Source organism: Ixodes scapularis, unplaced genomic scaffold (assembly GCF_016920785.2).
Source record: "Ixodes scapularis isolate PalLabHiFi unplaced genomic scaffold, ASM1692078v2 PGA_scaffold8__174_contigs__length_109621045, whole genome shotgun sequence".
Taxonomy (NCBI): domain Eukaryota; kingdom Metazoa; phylum Arthropoda; class Arachnida; order Ixodida; family Ixodidae; genus Ixodes; species Ixodes scapularis.
The window spans coordinates 98,107,619-98,130,097 of record NW_024609883.1 but is presented as its reverse complement, the minus strand read 5'-3'; the positions used below and the strand labels follow the sequence as shown (position 1 = coordinate 98,130,097).

General features: G+C 48.0%; 2 protein-coding genes across 2 annotated transcripts; one reads left to right on the top strand and one right to left on the bottom strand.

The window, feature by feature from the left end:
* The first annotated feature begins 88 nt into the window (after positions 1-88).
* LOC8030242 (protein SHQ1 homolog) lies at positions 89-18,777 on the top strand. Its single transcript, XM_029982718.4, has 14 exons — positions 89-368; positions 500-567; positions 681-745; positions 2,126-2,251; positions 3,426-3,592; positions 4,212-4,324; positions 4,742-4,857; positions 5,028-5,081; positions 5,970-6,070; positions 6,409-6,462; positions 8,178-8,301; positions 12,557-12,677; positions 13,575-13,614; positions 16,132-18,777. Exons 1-14 carry the CDS (start codon positions 294-296, stop codon positions 16,564-16,566), a joined length of 1,659 nt encoding a protein of 552 aa, XP_029838578.3. The 5' UTR covers positions 89-293; the 3' UTR covers positions 16,567-18,777.
* A 470-nt stretch (positions 18,778-19,247) lies between these two features.
* LOC8030240 (translocation protein SEC63 homolog) lies at positions 19,248-22,065 on the bottom strand. Its single transcript, XM_002399424.5, has one exon. The coding sequence runs from the start codon at positions 22,006-22,008 to the stop codon at positions 19,699-19,701; it is 2,310 nt and encodes a 769-aa protein (XP_002399465.4). The 5' UTR covers positions 22,009-22,065; the 3' UTR covers positions 19,248-19,698.
* Positions 22,066-22,479: the final 414 nt, after the last annotated feature.

Genomic DNA, 22,479 nt, shown 5'->3' with positions numbered 1-22,479 from the left:
TGAAAAACTAACAGGCAACACTGAAAGCAAGTACTATTTTAATTCCAACGAAAGTCAACAGTAGCCAACTCAATCCACTTCCGTGGAAAAAGTGTAAACATGAAGAATGATTTGCGGCACGTGTAATATCAACTTGTAGGAGTTCGCCCGCGCAAAATTGCAGATGCCAAATAGCGACGCTTGAAGCATGCCACCGATCTCAGCTAAAAGTCTTTTACGGTAGCTCGCACCTAAGAGTTTGCTATCGTTTTACAACTTTCCTCTAAGGTTGACCTCGATTCTTAAAAAAAAAGATGTTGACTCCAGCATTCGAGCTCCGACAAGACAACTCCTTTCTCATCATTGAGATCAAAGCACCGTATTCTAAGGTAAGATCTCCGGTGTGATATCGCTTAACCGTAGAGTAATATTACAGTTGGCTGAGGAGCTTGACTTGCCGACCGCCTTGATTGGAGGAGGTACTACCCGTGGTGTAACGCCATGATTTTCCATTGTTCAGATTTCGGACGCCGAAATATACTTTCATGACGAAGACTTCAAGTTCTACTCGAAGCCCTACTACCTCAGGTAACGACCACCGAAAAACAACAACAAAGCGGCAACAATAACAAAGCTACGTGAAAAAAATATAACCTTTTTTTTTTTTTGTTAAATAATATTTGTTTATTTTTTTTACGCAGGTTAAACCTTCCTGGAAAGGTGATCGAGAATGGGAACGAGTCGGCAAAGTATGAGACTGACAATGGTTTGTCCGACTTCTGCGCATTTCGCATTCTGTCTTCCATATCTGTTGGTGCAGTCAGCTGTAAATGTGATCAGCAGGCCCAGTAACGCTATCATTATTGTCATATTTATTATAATCATCCTTATCATCATAATATTTGTCATCGTCTTCATCATAATTAGGGATGTTGGGAACCTGCGCAGGCTCGAGTTCGACCAGGTTTGATGTTTTGTAACTCCCAACGCGAAGTTAGGAGCGGGGTAGACTGAAGTTTAACTTATGTGCGCATGTGCAAGAATTTATAAACGAGCCGATGCCGCCTGTTGGAGGAAAAGTGCAACATTTGTTGGATGTATTATTTTTTTGTCTAATATTACTAAGGCAATTACAGCTTTAAAAGTGCATTGATTATTAAACTTCACAAATTGTTCGTTCTCCACAACCCAAAACTTCTAAAAAAGAGGTCGGGCCACACTGTTCATGAGTCAAACTTTGTCGCATTTGCCAAAAGTTCAAAGGTTCGCCAAAAGTTTGCAACATCCCTAATCATAATCACCGGGTAGGAGAGCGAAAAGAAACAAGACCTGGAAAGAGAACGCTAAATGGTCATTTCTCGGACACTAATTCATTCGTAGGGCAACAGGTAGCCGACTGCGTTTGTGCAGCACAGCTCGAAACACATGGACCAAAAGCTCGCACTGCTGAACCCAGGGATCCTGTATGCGATTTCCATTCCTGCCCACTTCAATCTCGACGAGCGTCAACTGGCGTGTGGTCGCATGTCACTGCTGCACGATGCATGCCAAAGACCCCGGACTAGTAGCCGTACCGAACTGGCGTTAATTTCTCATCTATGCCTTGAACCAGTGTTCCCATATCACAAGGGCAGACCAATCTCACGTTGTCTAAACATCTAATGTATAAGTTCTGACTCTTTCATAACCTTGCCCTGTCTTCAAAAAGCTACAACCAAACATTGAAGTAAGTTTTCCTTTTATTCATCGGAGCTAGTGACTGCAACACGACCTGGGAAAAGCGGACCGGTTTACGACTGCGTAACAAACCCATTCTCAAAAGCCAGTTTTGCGGGTGAAATGATATCGGACACTTTTCACAGTAGAACTCTCCGAGCGCATTTTCACGACACGAGTTGCACGTCCTCATTCTTTGAGTGTCCTAATCGTCACAGGGCCGTCGGTGCTACTCTCGCTTGGTCGGTTGTCTCGTATGATAATTTGTCGTTCGCAATTGGAAACTTACCGGTTTTGTTTTCACTCGATTATTAGTTTCTTCGAGGGCTGTCTCACGTGAAGCGATTGTTTTGTAAATATGTTGCGCAGGCGTCATTGTTGTTACCATCGGAAAAGGAGGATTGGGTTGTTTATGTTCTTGCACTGGCAGGTACCTTTGTCATCAACATGCCCAAGCAATATCCTGGCGAGGTCTTCACGGGCCTTGACCTCTTGACAAAGCTCCTGGCTCCAAATCCAAAGCCGTCCACTTCGACGCCTCTGATTGAAGTTGTCGGTAAACCTTGTTTTCAGTTTCCCTTTTTATTTTGTCTAGAATTTTTATTCAGAAAACTGAGTAATTTGCATATGTTTGAAGTTCCACTTCCTTATTCGCCGATGGCTTGAAAAACGCGGGCCATGACTTACTGTGTTCACGCTTCGTGATTCGCTCTTCAGCATTCGTATCGGCTAACGCCACAATTTCATTGGCTGCAGACTGTGGTGTCTTCTTTTTTTGCGGGATTTTTGCTTCACCGACAAAGTCTCCGCGGTTGCCTCGCCATTTTTGCGTTTTCTGGGAAGTGCTGCGTCCTACTTTTTCTAAATTTTGTTGTGTGTTATCTTTTTGGTGAAACGTCGAGCAGCCTGTGTGTACGTTGGAAACTTAACTTTTAATGTCAGTACTGCAGCTTCTTGTCGTGTATTGTGGCATCTTGGGAGAAACGGGGGAAAGCGTTCGGTGTGAAATGTATGAGTGTTGGAGATGCGACTATTAGTACCAGGATGTAGCTGCTCAATCTTATCAGGCTTCTGAAGATTATGTGTGTGGATGAACCATTGCATTGCAGCTTTTGTAGTGTTTTCCGAGTATTGGAGCTGTCATTCACTGTACATTTATTTTTTTTTCATATGAAGTTTATTTTCTAAAATTTTATTCCACCATTATGTGTACTGAGATGTATAGCTTGTCATAATTTTATTTTAAATATTTATTTCTTTATTCAAACAACTTGACAATCCACTTTTGGACATTACAGATTACGTAGTTAGATCGGTAAGTCTGGGTTTTATCAATTCATGCCTTGTCTGATGTGTAACCAATAAACCTCTATTTCAAGGCAATGCAGCCAAAGGCAGTGAGAACATAATGATACAGCATGTCGAATTTTATGAGAAACCTTTAAACACCACCTGCAAAAAAATAAAAATAATAATAATTTATGCGATATACAACTGCTCACAAATAGAGCCATACATCGCATGACTGAATATATCAAACAACATTGCATGACTTACAGTGATGAAACATGCAAATTAACATTTTGTTCTGGTCAGAAAAAGGTGAAAGAATTGATGTTTTCTAACCCAGGTTTTCGTCCGAAGGCATGGGACCAAAGTTTTAATTGCGTTAGAAGGAGGTTATGGTCAGGAGAACCCTGAAAGTGTAAAGGGGCCCTGAAACTTCGCAGGAAACGAAGAAGCAGGCCTGACGGCTGGCGATGCGCCAGACGAAGAGTTTGACTGGCAGGTGGAACAGACGCCATGGACAGCAGACGACGAAGCGTCCCTGTTGCAGGGAAGCACGCGGAAGTATGGCTTTGACAGGCAGCGGACAGGGGTCATCGCCAGGGTGAAGGTCAGTAGAGGTCGACGCAGCGCTGAATGGAACTTTGGAGGGATGCTGAAGGTTACTTTGATTCATACTATTATGGCACACTGTGGAAGTGTCCATTTTTCCTCCGTTGAATTCTGTTGCTTCCTGGGCAGTGAGGAGTCGAAGTTTGGATGAAAATCTGTTTAAAGTTAACCTTGAAAGAGTAATTGAGTTATAGTTACTTGGGATCTAGAATGGTAGGTTACTGAAACAGAATGGATAACTGGGTGAGTTGGTGCATTTTCATATTGAAGCAGCACAACTGGGCATGGACGAAGCGAGATACTTGATGAACAGGAACATTGTTCCCATGATTCCTCGAGTGCTGGCCGGGGCGCTTGGAAAAATGGTCTATTGTAACTAGTTGCAGTAACTGAAGTAACTTATCATCTCAATTTGGATGTTACATTTATTTTACTCCCAACTTTCTCACAAACTTCTATGTCGAAGTGATTTTTGTTTTTTGCATTGACTTGCGGCTTTCTGCACATTCGGCACACGAGCAACCCGTGCAAAGTCGGTGGCACGTCGCAAAGTGCTCCTTCAATTCTGCAGCGTCCTTTTTGGGACGGGTTGATTGTCATGCCCCGAACGTTTCCAGGAGGAACTTCCAGACATTGTGGACATTGTGGATCCTGAGCACAAGAGCGTGCGGATCGCCAGGGAAGAGAGGCTGGCCATGGAAGCGGAGCACTTTAGCGACGAGCACTACTTGTGAGTTCAGCACAAACATTCCAGTGTTTATTCCTCGCCCAGATCTCACAAACTTTGGCATCCTAACTTTTCTACCGAGACGTATGTGCTCTGGTTCCTGGCGCAGCCCACACACAACGATTGACGATTAATTAATTTAGTCGACCATCGAGCCGAAAAGTACTTCCACAGTTACACTCGACGACAAAGGACAGATACACCGAGTTATCTTACTTTGTTTTGCACTGCAACCTGTTGTTTTTATCTAGGTATTTTTTGTCGGCGACGGTTACTTTGTGTTTCGGCGTCTGAACCAAAAAGTTGGCGACTGACGGCAAACAAAGAGTTCTTCTCTTTTCTATCCTTACATTGATCCAAGGCGGAAAGAGTGGCGTTGAACATTGGCAAAGGATAACAGCCCGCCTCATTGACACGCAGGGCTGACCTTTACGAACCTGCGGCTGTTGAGGGGATCCTCGCGTACACCGCTCCGTGGTCCAACCTGGCCTCTCGGCTCGGCGACACCAACGACCCGGCTGCAGGCGACGCCCCTTGTGAGTCTCTCGGGTTCTTTGGAAGCGAAGTGTGGAAATTTGCGGGAAAAATGATAGTGTGTGCCATTTTGCCCTTCGGCCAGTTGGTGTAGTGTATTGTTGCTTCGACTAGCTTTTTTCATGTTGCATGTGGCTCATGAAAAAAATATGTTCCCGGTGGCCTTTTTCAGTTCAGTTCACGGAAGACGAGAAGACCAAGATGAGGAATCTCCCGCGCAAGGAATATATCCTTTCGGCGACGAGGAGCTATGCCACCACTCTTAGAAGTTTGTTAACCCATCGTGGGTTCTTCTGCATCTTGTTGAGCGATGCTGCGGTAGTGTGAGGCGTGTTGCGGGAATCACCGCTTGGCGCTGGAACAAACGGTGCTCCTTTGCGCACAAGGTTGTTATGCCGAGTCCCATTATCATTGTGGAACTACTTCCACCAATGTGCAATCATATAATCACCAATGCACATTGGAAACTAAAGACCCCCAAGTTAACACTCACACTATATTCACCAAATTGCCTCTGGACATCATTAGACCAGTGTCATCAAATGTCAAAGGCAGATCGTCCTCTGGCTATGGACCAACATTAGCAGCATCCAATCCAGTTCTGGGCCTACCGTAACGGCAAGAGTGGCTGTGACGACTGGGATCTGCCGAATGCTTAAAGATGCTAGACAAGAGGGGTTATCTGTACAGAGCCAGAGCGTCGTCTATAGACCTGTAGGCCTCAAGTTTCAAGCAGCGCCCTTGGCGAGCAAAATCAAATATTTTTAACTTGCGTTGCTGTTGTGGATCACATTGTGTCCTTTCAAAGGCTCTGTTTGTGCCCAGAGACAGGCTTTGAGGGACGCTGACAGACGCTAGTTTACGCCCGTGGATCATATGGATGGGAAGCTAGGATGCCAATTCATGTCAGCATTAAATGATAGCGTTTCGTGGACGCTACCAAAGGCACCTCCTTTGTGGTCGTGTCTCGTGCACGCTACAGCTTTCCCTGGCTGAGAGAAACAGGCCTATAGCCACTGGAGCGGGCAGAAAACCATGTTTTGAGTTCTTTAAATACTGCTTTTAGAATGGGTTATCTATGGCGCTTGAAGATGCCTTGACCACACTTCTGCACATCTTCTTGACAAGCAGACGGAAGCCTCTCTTCTGTTGGGGTTGGTGGACATCTTGTTTGCTTACGCCTACAACGTTCGGGTCACGGAGGGCGACAACAACGTGAGTCCTGTTTTCTTTCTTTTTGGTTTTTGCTGTCGTACAGTAATCCACACACCTGCAGGACATTACGATGTCTCCTGACAAATATTGTGCTGTTCACGTGTCGGCATAATCTGCTAAAACTGACGCTTTGTGGCGTCTGCAAACTTTGACTTCCTTTTTTTAAAGTGTTATGACATTTACGGTTGTACCTGCATTATCTGTGGTGGAACTGTGGCAGGAGGGAAGCATAGAAACTAATAAGACGACAAAGAGCATGTTGGCAGATGCTGTGGTGAGAACTGACGGAATGGTTTGGTTCGCTGGTATAGTTGACCTTGATCTGACCTTGCCCTCAGGTGGAGTCTGGCTGGACCGTGAGCAAACTGAGCGCCACCCTCTCCTGGTTTGAGGTGCGAGTCTAATTTTTTGCTAGCGTCTGAACTAGAGTCACTGTCTATGCTCCAGAGTATGCCACTTCAGCTATTCTGTTGCTCAGTTCTCGTTGTCGGTTATCCGAAATTGCAAAAAATGCTTTTTTGTCCCCCAGAAATGTTAAAACAGTCCCCGACGGAGCAGAACAATATCGTCCAGGCTTGCTGACATTGTAATTAAAATTTAGGAAGTCACTTTTTCAGGCTGTATATATTGACATTTGTGCCCTCTCTGTCCCAGGCAACAAAATGGCGGCACCCACAGGACATTTGGGCAGTAGAGTGCCCATACTCTGAGTGTAGCTTATTTGGTGCCTCTAGTTCAGACCTTGTTAATCTTTTTTTGCACAGTTGATTGTGGAAAGTTAAGTAACCGTGTGCATGCACTGGCATGCATGCGATAGACAGGGCTATCACTCTAAAAACGCAGGTCAAAGTTGACAGTTTCGATGGCAGATGTATCGCATGTATGGTGCGATACATCTCATCTACTGTCGAGTCTTGTACGAAATTCGGATCTGTAGTAAGGAATTGTTGTACCTGTGGCCCGTTCTATTTGAGGTACATCCGGGGCCGTTCACGGGCTGCTATTGGTGTTCGCAATGGTGCATTGCCTTCGCTCGACATGCGCTAAATGCTTATTCTAAACAACAAAAGACGCCCCCCTGAAAAGAAAAAAAAAAATTTTTTTTTAACAGTGTGGTTGGGACACGCGTGTCAAAAAATTAATTTTACGCGAAAAAAAAATAATTTTAAAGCAATATTGACGGCGCGAGACACGATTTGGTCGGTAGTCACCTCCTTTCCACTTGTTTTCTTTCTCGGTTTTTTGGGTGCGTGGAGGAAAGGTGGAATGGCTTCATCTCGTTGAGTGAATGACCATTTTGTGACGTCAGGAGTTTGCCCGCAGAATTTCAAATAAATCTCTCGCCGTCAATATTGCTAAAAAAAAATTATTTTTCGTATAAATTTTTTTTTTTGACACGTGTTTCAACCATTTTGTTTAAAAAAAAACAGTTTTTTTCTTTTCAGGGGCTCTTTAAGCTGAGACTGCAGCCAATGCCTCAAGCACGAGAGAACTCGAGTTTGCTGCTTTGAAGAGTTCTTCCGCAGAACGAGCACTCGCGCTAGAAATGCATGTCTTAAAGCCAGGAGCATGGGCTAGCTCGTGCTTGTAGCTTTGGCTACAATCTCAGCTTAAATGCTGACCTACAAAATAATTTCTTGCAAGTTAGGACAATCCTTTTTGCCACCCTTCCCCTTTTCCCCTCTCCCACTTCTATCTTGACAGCGGGGGGGGGGGGGGGACTCTTTTAGTTGCTGCAGCTTTGGGCCGGATAAGCCGGGAGCTTATCCCGGCTAATCGAGGCCCAACAAAAGGATTCTTTCTTCCCCATCAAGATAGCAGTGGAAGAAGGGGAAATGGGAAGGGTAGCGAGGAGGATTTTCCCTACCTTGCGAGAAAACTCTTTGTATGTCGGGCAGTAAGGGAGAACGGAGTATAGTGTATTACGATGCATTGATCCCTTTGCACTACCAACTAACCGTCAATAATGCACACGACGTGGGTCCGGCTAAGGAAATGAAATGTCGACGTTTACCCAACCTCGAGCATTGCTGGAGGTCGTGTACTTTAATGCACCGATTCCTTTTTCATGACTAACAAAACCGCGCAATGCCATCACGCCGTCCAGGAATTCTGGTCCCTGGAGCAGACGGTACGCTGTTGTGTCCGGCGGAGTTTGGTCTACCCCTTGCATCGCCACTGGGCACTCTCGCGTGCCGTGGTCACCGACGTCGGACAGATTCTGCGATTGGGTGAGAGACTGCTCGAAGCTGGTCCGCACACTTGCATTTGAGTGCGGCCGACCGTAGTGCAACCGCCCGTGGCCGCTTACGACGAGAAAACACACTGGTTCCATCTGATAGTTCTGTAACAGCTCCGATCTCAGTATTATCATTTTTTCACCGTGTGCTTGAAATAATTCTAGAAATGCTATGCAGCCGCAGTTTTTTGGACCTGCTCCCTTGGCTAGATTCCACCATGACCTTTGTCTTTTTCTTTCGCAAATTGACTTTCTCTGGCAATTTTTTTTAGTGGCTTTTACCTTGTTCGTCTATTTTCAATTGCATTAAGTCAGTGATGCTAATGGGGGGGCAGACTGAGACACTATTTTCCATTCTACAGTGTAGACCGCATATAACGTGTGTCGTGGGAGTCGCGGAAATCCGCACTATAACCAAAACATCAATTTTTCAGGCCAAAATACATGCCATCAGACAACTTACCTTTGTAAAAGAATTTATTTTATGTTAGATGAAAAATAAAGCTTAGTTTGAGGAAAGTCATTATTTCACCAGACTAGTACACTTCTCTCTCAAGTGTGTCACACGTTTTGAAAGAAATGAGCGACTTTTGCCTGGTGCAGCCTTTTAGCGGCGTCGCGGGTTGCGGACGGACGTTGCGAGTGTTCAGGATTGCTAACCCTAATCACTTTTCTCCGGTGATGAAAACGTGTGAAAATTCGCATCCTTTATACGGTACGTGCCAGTAATACCTTCAACTTGAGCACTGGCATAAAATGCTCCAAATAAGAAATCCGGGCGATGTTCGAAAACACAAATGTTTAGAAATCACCACTGTAGTCGAAGTAAACAAGCACGACGACACGGGCGTTTCTGCCGTCTTGAGAATGTCGCCACGACATCGCCGCACAAATAGGTGGATCTTCCCTTCTAGTATGTGCTGGATTATCACAGCAACACACAACGAACATTCACAGTGAAGGATACCGCTTTTACGCGGAACGATGAGCTTCCACCACGCCGTCGACGTCGACGATCACAACCGACGCCATGTTTGCAGATAGAAGCAGCCGGTCCGTGACCGGCATGCAACGCGCGCGAACACTTCTCCTCGACCTGCGATTGGTCTGTCGTTGCGGTTGTTTTCAATGCAGCGGAGGTACGCACGCATGTGAACGACATGTGCGTGCATCCCTCCGTCACTATCGCAACTGAAGCCTCTCTCTTCGCTTCCCCGCTTCTTTGAGCAACCTCCTTGCCCCGCGAGTGCCGCTTGCGGCTCGCGCCGTTATCTAGTGTCGCACAAGGAAGCGTGCTCGCTGTACCGGTCAGTCGGCGCGGTCGCCGGGCTGTAGCAGAAACCGCACTATAACCGGTATTTCCCTTCGCGCGCCTGCATTTTAAGCGGTATGTAATTACATGGAGTTCTATGGGAGGCGAACCGGCGGTTTAAAAAAGCTGCGTTATACCCGGTCCTGCACTATAAGCGGTTACGTTGTAAGTGGTCTATACTGTATTACCTGCCTCGCCTAAATTAGTATATACAGTAAAACCTCAGTAATACATTTAGAAAAAACAGTGCAAGAAAGAAAAGATACACAGGAAATCGTATGATCAGAACTTAAAGGGGCGGTGCAACCTTTTTCTGACTTGGCCAATCAATTGCGGTAATTCGTGACGCCTGTAGAAAGAACAGAAAACCGTCTTTTTTTGTGTGCACTAGTTCTTATTTTAGAAAAAAACAAAAAGCAAATAGAAGGTCAAATCGCCTCTCAACTCTCATGCCGTCTTTCGAGTGACGTTTTTAGTAGACCATCTGGTTTTTCGTTAGTTTCTCTCTGCAGAGACCCCAGCCACTTTCTCCGCAATTGTCGGCTTTTCCAGGATCAGCATTGTCGAAGGTCGCGACAAGCGATCGACACAAAAGACGGTTGGCCACGGGGCTGACGGCGAGTGTGGCAGTGGAGGGGGACAGGTTTTGTTGACTTTCGCGCATCCCCCAGAGGACGTTTCACCGTAGTTCCCGTAACCACCACACGCGGCTGCGGATAGGCAAATAATTTGTTGTAGAGTGCAGATCTTGGGTGCCCGTTTCTATGTTTCGCGGCTTCGGCGTAGGGCGTAACCACGCTATATTTAGCGGGAAAAGTTACATCACTTGACCTCAACACCAATTCAATTCCCCACTAAATTTAGCGGGTAATTGAAGTGGTGTTGAAGTCACGTGACATCAATTTGCCCGCTAAATCTAGCGAGAAACTGAATTTGTTCATAGGTGGCGTGACACCAAGTCATGTGTTGTCATTTTCCCCGCTAAATTTAGCGGGGAAACTGAATTGGTGTTGAGATCACGTGGCATCAATTTTTCAGCTAAATTTAACGGGAAACTGTGGGAGGAGGGGAGGGTACAGAGGAGGATGGGAGGGGATGGAGGAAAAGAGGAGGGGATGGAGGAGAAGAGGAGGGGCATACGTTCCCCTCCATACCCTCCCCTCCTCTTCCTCAAGAGCTGCACTCTAAATTCGCATTACAAATATTTGTAAACGTCTTTCATTTTTTCCCTGGCAATTACACAGCGGAATAGCAATTTTCTAGTGCAAAAAACTTTTTTTTTTTTGTGTTGTATATTTTTTAAACTACCTCTTCTCTAAATATCAGCACCTAATCCACAAAAAAAAAAAAAAAATTTACGAGCACTCAGCGGCTTTTGAATTCCGCTCAAGCTGCAAAATTGAACCAAACTTTGAGCGGTTGCCACTCGCGTTCAACTTGGCAGACGGCCGCCATCTTGGTCTTGTTTTGAAGCGAAGTTCTTTTTCTTCTTTTTGCTACCCTTCAAAATGGTAACCACTGCATAGCCTCAGTGTAATCTGTGTTTTTCCTCCTCGTGATTGCGAAACCGTGATTGGCCAAAGTGGGCATTCGAGGAAGCGTGCAACTACCATTGGTCACGACGTTTGTTCTCCCTTTGTTGCCATGGCTATTGCGCCTCGCGTTGTCTGCTAAGGCCGTTTGCTTACTCCTGCGTCTTATCAACACTGCCTCACTTTTAGCCATCTTTACAGTTGGTTTTAGCACTTTGTTTTAGTAGTTTCGCATTCTTTGCCCCTGTGTTTTTTGGCCGCACGCAATGCGGGGAACGAAGTATTAGACAGGGTACGCGGTCGATACGTGGAAGTAATCTATGCAAGTTTCTTCACAGTGCAGACATTTTCTACCCCTTCAAGGCAATATGCTCAAGGTGCTTGCTGGAGTGACTGAGAGTAACTCTCAATCATGGGTCTGTTTTGGAACCGCTTAAAAAACAATACGTGAACACACTGCTTCTGGCACTAACCGCACAAGTGCCATAAAATTTACTCAATCTCGTGGACGCGAGTAGGGTGGAATCTACCCGCATCCAGTGTTGCTCTATGTGTAATGTCACAGGATACGACCTGGCGGAGTAACTCGTATTCACCATATTGAAGACACCCCAAGTGGCCTGCCGACACCTCGCTGGCACCGCGATCAATGCGAAAGCCTTACCGATCGAGGAAGCAATACACAATTCAGATTTACTGCCAAGGCAATTAATCGCCATACCCTTAATGTGGAACAATAGTGGAGCTTGCCATCGTACATAGCGTGAGAACTTCACTCGCATCGATTGCAACTGCCGGCAGAAAATTTGGCATTAATACCGTTTCGATCGTTGAACAGCTCATTTGTAAACTTGCAGCAATGTCGCATTCATCCGATGCTGTCGTCGTAACTTTCTCTCGCGCTGTACCGCCGAAGAAATTGGTGGGGTAGTCGTCGTGACTGTGATAGAAGGGGTGGTGTAAAATATTGAAGCTAAAAGGCGGCGAGTGGCCACAGGTCGAGCGCTCGCCGAGCACTCCACATTTGCAAGAAGGTAGTTCTGTCTGCTGGCCGCCAAAAATAATGAATGATCCGATTGAAAGTTGGCGAAACATTGAATGTACCCCCCGGGAAATTGTATTATCCGGGGACGTCTCAACGAGGATCCACGGATGACTATTTCCCGTAGGTGGCGCATAGATTTGATCTCTCAAGTGCTACGAAACCTTAGGTCTAGTTGTACGCAGATCGCAAGGGTTCCCGGGCTAACCGCTAGATGGCACCAGTGTGGTTTTCTGTCAGAAGCAGTTGCAGGTGGCTGCAATGCAGTCGATCGCACCTGAATGCAAACGTGTAAACCGAGTTTCAAGGAGGTTGCAGCGAATCTCAATTGATGCGTGGATGTCTCATTTTGCCTTCCAAGGACCAAGGTACGTCCTGAGATGCCTGCTGGACGTCCACAGCATGTTCAACAAACACGACTCCCGCTACGTCCTCAACGACCTCTACGTGACGGACTATGCTGTCTGGGTGCAGTCCGTCAAGTGAGTTTTTTGAGCCTTCGGGTGCTGCTGCTTGTGGCATCGACTGGCCCATTCTTTCAGAGGTTATCGTTGTAGTTCTGTGCCTTTGGAGTTCATCATTGAATAATGACTTTTTTTGAGCTAATACAGTGGAATCTCATTAATTTGAACCCGAGGGGGACCAGAACTTTGTTTGCATAATGCAAAGTTTGAATTACCGGGAGTTTCCTTCCTAGAAACACATAGGACGGGACCTGCATGTAAGTCTGAATTATCTGCAAGTTTGAATTAAGAAGATTCCATTGTATTAATTAATTTTTTTTGTGAAATCCAGTTCTCGGGGTGTTTGGCCTTTGTCAAAGTTTAGTTTTTGTTGCATATCTAATTCTAAAAACTTTTCATTAAAAAAAACTAAAAACATCTATTTTACACACACAAATGCATAGAAAAATAGCAAACCGGTTTAACTGTGCGCAATATTTTCGAGAAGTCTTTGGAATATGGCATTTGCTGCTATAAAGACACTACCTCCTACTGGTGAGAGGCCTAAATGGTAGTTAGACTCTAAACTGGAAATGTATCTACCACATTCAGTTACTTAAATTTGATCTGTCCCAAACAAGCATTAACCATTCTTTTGTTGATTAACTGCGGTTAGAAAGGAGACTGGAGTGGCTATTTAGAACCACAGACTTATCACTCTGCAGAAGTTAATGTAAAGCTTCAGATGTTTTTTTTTTCTTTTGTAGTTGTGATTATATTTGAGTTTTTCAGATGTGCAGAACTGATGAAAACTTTACTGGCAAGTAGTTTTTCAGTTTCATCTTGAATTGGACTTTTCCCGGTTTTATCTTGAATTGAATTGGACGTGTTTTGTAAAGCGAAAGAAAGTTGTTGTAATTCAAAACTTTATTTCAGACCTAAAGTGCTGCATTCCTTGGCAGATGCCCTGAAGCAGGTGAGTGTTTCTCTCGGCGAATAATTGACGCAAGCTTCTCAGGTTTCGTGCTTATATCCGACACATTTTTTATGTATGTGTTTAACAGTGGCATACCTGATTTGCAAGATGTAAGTTTTGAAAAAGTGATTCACCATTTTTGTACTACCTACGTCGGTATTTTCTTGTCTGCTATTTTCCTTTATCTCTTTTCCATATACTAGCACAGGCTGAGCAAAACCGTGTATGTGGGTCACTTCTCCACAGTGGTGCGTGCAGGAAAAGCCATCTCTCTTAGTAAACTGTATTAATGTAGATTTGCTTCTTTGCAGTGCTCTTTGTGGGCTGCAGTGAAAGTATTCCATCCAGAGCATTTGTGCACACATGATTGCTTCTCTGCGGTGCAACTGCACATGTAGGGAAAAGCGTTCTTCCCAGACAAATGTATGAATGTGCTGCCGCTTCTTTACAGTGCAGCAATGCATTGAGGGGAAAGTATTCCTCCCAGATGAATGTAGCTCTGCTTCTTTGCAGTGGAGCAGTATGCCACATTGAAAGCATTCTATCCAAAGCGTGCCTGCATGCACGATCGCTTCTCTGCGGTACAGCAGTGCCTGTGTGGAAAAGTATTCCTCATAGGCGAATGAATCTACCGTAAAATACTGCAGAAGCACCCACTTCGTTCAAGCGCCCACTATTGACGCGTGCAAAACTTGGGAATTCTACAAATTATACGTTAAGCACCCGATTTGACCGCACAAGCGCCCATGTCTAGATTAATTTACTGTTAAGTGAAAGTTAGGTGGGCGCTCCCCTGGTATTTTACGTTAAATGGTGCGGCATCTTTGCAGCGCAGAATTGTACTGAGGGGAAAGCATCTCCCAAGGCATGCATGCACGGGGAGGGTATATGACGTGAGTCACATAGCTTTCCCAAGCCATCCTCCTTTGTCGCTTGCCTCTTTCTCATTCTCCTTGCCAATTTCCCTTTCAAACACGAACCACACGTGAGCAGTGAATGGGATATGGTTGCGCCTATGAACTGAGTGGCACCAGGTTCCACCATGGTTCTGTTCACGATCACAGCAGCTGACTGCGCCTGCTGCCTTTTATTTGGTCGTGTAACAATAAATTGAAAAAATTATGCTTTTTTACACTTTGCTACCATCGTGTCAGTAGATACCAACGTTCTAACAATGTGCGTAACTTCATTCTGCTTGAGAAATGTGTTTTGCATCGAAAGAACTATAAATACTTATGAATTTGGACTGCGATTGTGCACGCCAGTGTGAAATATTTTGTGGTGCGTTCACAGTCAGGCGAGTTCACAGTACAGTTGGGGGTGTTCTTGGTATGCATCATGACCAACATTGAACCATGCAGTTGAGTTGGACTAGGATGTTTTATGAATATGTATCGTGACCAACGTTGGATCAACTTGAACATAGTGACAGTTGCGCACACAGGGACAAGGACAGAGAAGAGGAACACGTAGACAACAGACAAGCGCACACTCACAACTCATGTATTAACGCAGGGGCAGGCCTGGCACGACTGTCGAAGTCATCAGATTTGAAGTGAACGAAACTCCACTTCGATGAAGTTCAGTCACTGTCGCAACAAAAGGTTGAAATCCGTCGTTTGAGCAGCTCGGTGGCTCTCGGAAATCTAAGAGAACCGCTTTTGAGCTTGAGTTCAGAGCACTTCTCGCCGTCCAAGAATCTAAGTTCGGGACGTAATCTAACAGGGGCATGCCGGTGAACGAAACTCGCCGCGGAAGGTTTCTGCAGCCGTTCACACTGCAAAGCCCAAACTTGGTCTTGGCAACACCACACACTTTCATTTACTCAAACTGCTCGGTGGCTCGGCTTGTCCTCTCGTCATGGTCCATCTTCCGCCCATCAGGGTCTTGCCTTCACGCTGCTCTCGCTAAACCTACCAGACGTAGCGAGCACAGTACTCTGGTACGCACAGCTTACGCATCGCGCACCACAGCCGCTCCTCGAGTTTTGTTTGCTAAGGCCTTCCGGACACACGGCGAACCGCAACGAGCTGATCCCGGTCCGTCGTCTGCCCCTCGGGGCCCCGCCACCACAGCCTCGCCCGCTTCGACTTCGCTTCGCTCACGTGAATCCTTCCGGATGGAAGCGAGCGAAACTTCACGGTCACATTCGATACAACCAACCGCTCACCTCGCATGTGACAGGGTCACGTGCACCACATGTGGGTGCGAGTATCGTTTAAACTTTTTGTGGCTGGGCATCAAGAAAGTCATCTGGTGCTCTCCTCATGCATGCATCTAAAGTCACTTCCCTGCAGCACAACAGTGCATGTAATCATTGGGATTCCTCCCAAGATGGCAGCATTAGAACTTTAAGCATTGACACAGCCAAAATGACCTTTATCGCATCTTTTTATGGGACCGGGGACAGATACAGTAAGAAGAGATAACAAAGTTTGTGAGGCTCAGTAGGCTACCAGATAGCCTGTCTTTGGTACTCCCTTCTGACCTGTCGTTTTGTCGGATCTCTCGGAACAGGTGAAGGTCCACAAAGAAGACGTGGGACTCGACCTATCCGAGCTTGAGTCCGGAGCACTTCTCGCCGTCCAAGAGGCATCTGCCGAAACATCCGTCTCCGTGAACGCCGTCGAAGCCTCCATGGGGGCGCTGTGCATCTCCAATCCGTTGGCTACGGCTTTGGATCCGCAGTTCAGCGGACCGGCAGTCGCCAAGCCCGCTTCCGCGGGAGCGCAGAAGCAGACGGATGTGACGACAGACTCCAGTTCGACGGACAGCGACGACAGCAGCAGTTCGTGTTCGAGTGACTCGACGGGTTGTTCGGACTCGACCTTGGATTCCGACGACGAGTTGGACCACACCGACTCTGACGACGAAGAGAGCGACTCGGAGTCCGACGGTGTGGACCAGTGCCTGCTCTTCGTGAAAGATCCGGAGCCGGAAAAACGGCGCTGATTTCGGGCAAACTACGGTGTCTAGAATGTGTCTCCGACCAGTGTGTTTACCGCATAAAAAAAAAAGAAAGCGATCCTTAGATTTCTCGTGACGTCATTTGTTGCGACGTCGGGACCACACGCTGTTCGGAGACGCGTTTGAGGCACCGTACTCGAACTGCCTCGTACTCCTTCGGTGCCTTTCAAACTTTGTCATGGTGGGGTGTGAAGGCCCGTCCACACCATACCGTTTTCTTACGTCTCCTTAAGGGCTGTCCAAACAAGACGCGTTCTTTGCATTCACGGCGTTTGCTGTACCAGGAGTGGAGGCCTTCGTTCAATTACGATCCAATTGGTCGCATTTTTTCTCTTTGCCGGGGGGAAAGCTTCCCTACGCTTGCGTTCTTGGACGGAGGCTTAGAGTGTGCTCATCACGTAGACTTGGATAGCCACTCCCACACACTGCTGGCTGTCGTGACGTCGTCCACTGTTTTGTTAGTTCCCAACCTCCCAAAAACAAGGAAGGGGAGGAGACGAGGAGGAGGAGGAACGTTTGGCTGTTTGTGTGGTTGATGTCCTTGCTGAAAACATACTTGCACGCTGGAAGTTTCGCAGCGCATCTGTTTTTTTTTTTTTTCTGTGTGCTGCATCTGCTGCGACCTGTTTGGACAGCCCCTTACATTGAGCTACGACTGTGAGTCGCAGTGAAGCATGCTTTGTAGGAAGTGTGGCAACCAATTCAAGGAGTAGCTTTGCGCGCAACAAACGAAGCACAGACGTCACTGTGACTTGCAACGTAATATAAGAAGACGTAAGCAAGCGCCATTGCGTGAACGTGCCTTAACGTGGGGGTATTTATTACGGTGACCTCGAAGATCATTCCCGACGGAAAGTTTTACTGCCTTTCTCATTCTCTTGCGTATCCCGGGAGTGGGCCTGTATGCATGTTTAACTTGCATCTGAGGAGAACACAACTGCTAATAATCTGCTATGTTTTAAAAAACATGGAGTGTCTAGATCAAGTTTGCATTCCTAGAAGACGAACTCCAAAACTTCTTCGATGCACCTTCATCGACACATCAATCTCGGTCAACTTCACATCTGCACGAGATTATCTGGAAGCGGTTTGTGCAAACGAAACGCATGATAGTGCCATACTTGGTACATTACCTTAAATGATAAGATGGCGGTCTTAGGCCTGGGCACGTACAAGCTTATCAGTATCACTGGTGAAGGGATTGATGATAGCCGGTGTAAAGCGTGACTGCTTTACACCGGCGATGTAAAGCAGTCGCGCAAAACGACTAGATCGCATCACAAAAAAATCACATGGTCACACTGGCATGCGCTTCTTGAGAACTCCACTCCAAACGCTGCCGATTGGCTCGGCCGCTCCGCAACCAGGTCGCATCGCAGAAAGTCGGGTAAGCTCGCGACTGCTCAATTTGCGTCGCTTTTTTTCCGTGATGGTCGCTTTTGCGATGAAAGTTGTCGCGCGAATAGATCATATCGCGAGTGTGAACGTGCCTTAAAGGCCGACGACCAGACACGCGATTCTGCAAGGCAGAATATCCTCCTCACCCTAGGGAAGGAGGAAACGGGCAACAGCGGACAGGGTAGAAGGGGGGAAGAGGAGGAAGTGGGGGAAAAGTGGAAAGCGTGAACTGGTCGTCGGTTTTTAAGGGAACCATCGATCCCTAGTATTTAATACTGGAACCATATTTACACTAGCGCCAGCACCAGCACTTTACTTTTTCACTGCTCGGTGTTGCGAACCGTCCTCTTCAAAACGTCACGAATTTGTACCAAAAGTTAGCAGACAACGCGCCATAATCATCAATGTACCGATAGGACCTAGATTGGGTGTCTCGGGGTTTACATTTGTCTGCCGTGATCCAAAGAAATTGCTTTGCACTGAGGTGCAAGGCTTTGTTTTTTTGCAACATGTAAACTATCTTCGTAGTTTACATGCTGATGCAAGCACATCTGCTATTGTACTTAGTATAGCAGGTGCGCGTGCATCATGAAGCGTTTGGAATGTTCTTGCACTGTGCACAGCTCTTGGAGCCATATTGCACGAGTCAGTTTGTCAGCCTGGATGATTGATTACGTGGAAGGCAGCCATATTGTTGGACCTTCCTACTTCAAGACCAGGAGGATGTGTATAGGTGTTTTTCCTTTTTTTTTTTTTAAATGCTCACCAGGAGTTGAAATAAAGACATTTTTGTACTAATGTAGTTTCTTTCATTGTCTTCAGCACAATCCTGCTGAGCTCAGTTGCCGACCCCATATGCTGGATTTCACTACTTCTCAAAGTATGTCCTGTTAGCCTTAGTCATATCAAAGTGAGAACAATGCTTTCTCAAAGGTCAACGGTCGACTTCTAAGGAGATGGAAAAGGTCTATGTAGCATACTGGATCTCTTGTAATATGACGAGCATAGGAAACTAACTCTTATGCACTAATGCATTTGACAGGCAGTCCTTACAAGGCATTTGTCTGCAACCTCAAACAAGCTGCTAAAGGCCACAACTGGATGAATACTGAAGCCAATGCAGCAAAACAAACTATCCACCATGAAGAATGTAACATAGAGAAGGGGACGGACAACAAAAACGTCCGTCCCCTTCTCTGTTATTTTCTCTATGGTGGATACTGTAACCAACACTTATTTTGTACCTAAAGTTAAGCAGTAGCATGTCCTTGCCGGAGCAATTTCAAGAGTGACCGCAAGGTACCCTTTGAAAAATCGACTTTTAATACAAAAATAATGCCGACGATCGTTGGTGGGAGGTTGCGCCCAAAATCCTAGAGTCCTCCAAAAGTCGCCCCCCCCCCCCCTTCCCCCGTCATTGCCACACGAGCGGATCTTCCTCCGGATCCGAACACGAGATCGAAGCTGCCGCGACCCCCCCACCCCCGTCGTTAAATATTGTCCATCGGCATCAAGTCCCATGCCCGTCCCTCGACGCTCTGCCGGCGACCCAACGAAGTTTGGCAGACGGACGCCTCCCTAAAAATGCAGCAGCAGAGCGACCGAGCACGGCCCCCCCCCCCCCCCCCCCCCCCCCCCCGAGAAGCGTCCAAAGTCTGATCCGTAGTCGTGGCAACGGCGTCTTCAAAAGGCAATGAAGCGAGCGATGTTGGCTGCCCGTCAGTCTTCGTACTCGGAGCCCTCGCTGGCCGCCAGGTCCGAGTCTTCGACGGCGCTGTCCTCCTCGTCCGCCCGATCCGCTTCGTCTTCCGAAATGTCCCACTGCGGATGCGACTCCACAACCTTCTGGGCCGGCTTGACGTCCAGCCGGAGGTTCTGTGACACGTCCAGGTCCCGGTACGAGTCGCTGCGCACCTGGAGCGTGTAGTTATACACGCCTGGCCGAGACGGGGCCGTGAACTTGAGCACGGCCTCCTCCACGTCCACCAGGCTTGTGACCAGGAAGGGCACCGTGGCCAGACTCCGCTGTTTTTTGTCCACCAGGTACACCCACCAGAACTCCTGCTTGTCCTCGGGGAAGAGCGGGCAGTGGACGCCGTGCGACCTGCGCGACTTCTTCTCCAGGTTCTTGTCCTTCTTGGACACCTTGTGCTGGATGCTCTGCCAGTCGTCGTCCTCCTCTTCGGCGACTGCGGACTTTGTGCCGCCGGACACGTGGTTCTGCTGGCTCTGCCGGTGGTGCTGGTGATTGCGCTGGCCCTCATCCTCGCTGTCCTCCGAATTGCTCTCCTCGTCATCTTCGGGCGCCGCCTCTTCTTCGTCCCTTGTGGCTGGCTGCTGTTCTTCCTTGAGCTCTGCGACCTGTTGCTTACCACCCTTTTTGCCCTGCGGTGGCCCCTTCTTCTTCCCCTTGGCACCCTTGCCACCCTTCTTCTTGTTCCGTGACTTCTCCCAGCCCTTGGGCTTGTTGTTCCGCACGTGCGGCGAGTTCTCCTTGATCTCCTTGGCGTCGCCGGCCGCAGATGTCTCGCCGTCTTCCGCGCCAGACGGCTCTTCCGTCTCCGGCTGCACCGGTCCTTCTCGAGCGTTGGAGAGGAGCGGCTTCCTCTTCAGCGTCGCCGTGACCGTCACAATTGACTCGGCCGTGATGACTCCCTCGTCTTCGTCGTCTAGCACCTCCGTCCGGACGCTCAGCTCGATGAGCGGCATCCCTTCCAGGCAGTGCAGAACGTCATCGTACTGGGCATCGCTGAGGCTCCTAAAGAGCGCCCGTCGCTCGTCCGCAGGGAGCGCGCATAGCTGGTGGAGGCTGCGTATGCAGCGCCGGCGGCCGCTGAGGTGCTTCAGCAGGTCTTCCGTCACGTGGGGCAGCTGGAGAAACTGGTGGCTGTGCTCCCACTGGGCCTGCACCAGGAGCGCGCAGAGTCGCATGGCCGCCTCCAGAGTCTCCAGCTTGGGGATCCGCGAGATCCGGCCCGCCAGTCCCAGCATGGTCAACTGGGACGCGCAGTGCACGAACTCGGCGAGGAGCGCGGGACACTTGCGGAGCACGTACCGGCGGTCTTCGTCCAGGCCGGGGCTCAGGGGAATGCGGAGCAGGTGGGCGTAGATGAGCGCACGAGCCTTGATGCTGTACTCGTAGCAGAGCGGCCGCTCCTTGTTCTTCTCGTTAAAGTTGGGCAGCTGCTTAATAAGCGCTGGCAGCTCCACGTCGTCGGTGGGTCGTAATACTACTTCCGGGTTGTGACTCTTCTCGAACTCCAGCGAGGCGGCGAGGATCATGATGACCCTCCGCAGGGTCAGCGTCTGACATTTGTTGATGAAGTACAGGTAGAGGTGCGACGTGTCCAACAGCACTTGGTCTTCGCCATACTTGGCGGACCGGTACCACCAGACCCCGACGGCCACGGGCAGAGCGATCATGAAGACCGCCGCGTAGAGTCCGAGCACCCATAGCGAGTTCTCTTTCTCGACGATCCAGGACGGCAGCGCGATGCCGAACGACGTGGCGCCCGGCCCGTCCGGGTTACCATACGTCTCCCAGTTCTTGCGGGCCTCTTCGTCGGTGAGCGCTGCGTACGCCTTGGCGATGAGCATGAACTTCTGCTCGTCTCCGGTCTCCTTGTCGGGATGGTAGATGAGACTGAGCTTACGGTACGCCTTCCGGATGTCGCGTTCCGACGACGCTGGGTCGATCTCGAGGATCTCGAACGGGTCCCACTTGACGAAGTCGTGCTCGAGGTGGGCTACCTTGTAGGCCGTGGCGAGCATCGCGGCCCAGCCGAGCACCAAGAGGACGCGGATGACATTTTGCTTGGTGCGGCGCCACGGCTCGTTGACTCGCAGCCGGCAACTCTTGTCGATGCAGTGGATGCAGCGGCATCGTCGGCCCTTCTTGTCGTCGGCGGGGCGCTCCTCTTTGGGCCAGAAGTAGTAGGTGCACGGGATGACCACGAGCGCGAGGAAAGAGAGCAAGAAATAGAAGAAAGTGCCGCCGCTTTCGTCGTACTGAAACTTGGCCCCAGCCATGTTGTTCAACCACGTCCCCAGACTTCCGGTTGGCCGGAAGTGACGCCAGGCTCCAACAGCTCTGTTCAGAGCCGGCTCTGTTGGCTTTGCTGCGCTGGCGCGGTTGGCCGCGCTGGCCACATTGGGTCCTAAGATTTATTTTTTTTATTTTTTACCAGACTTAATTTTTTAAAATTTATCCCAGTGTTATTCCACACGTTCGGTTAATAATTAAAAACTGCAGAGAAGGAGCAAAAAGGATTAATTCGCTCCTGGTATTTAGGCTAGGTAGCGCGAGCTACCACCCGTTATAAACGGTACAGCCACAGCCGGTACAGCATCCATCAGGCACCATAGTCAGACATCCACCCTATGTTGAGATTTTTAACTATATTTATGGCATTTTAAAAGCGTAGAAAAATTTAATTACAGTGTTTTTAAGGCTTTGAAACTTAGCTCGAATATGGGCTAATTAAAAATAAAATAAGGAGT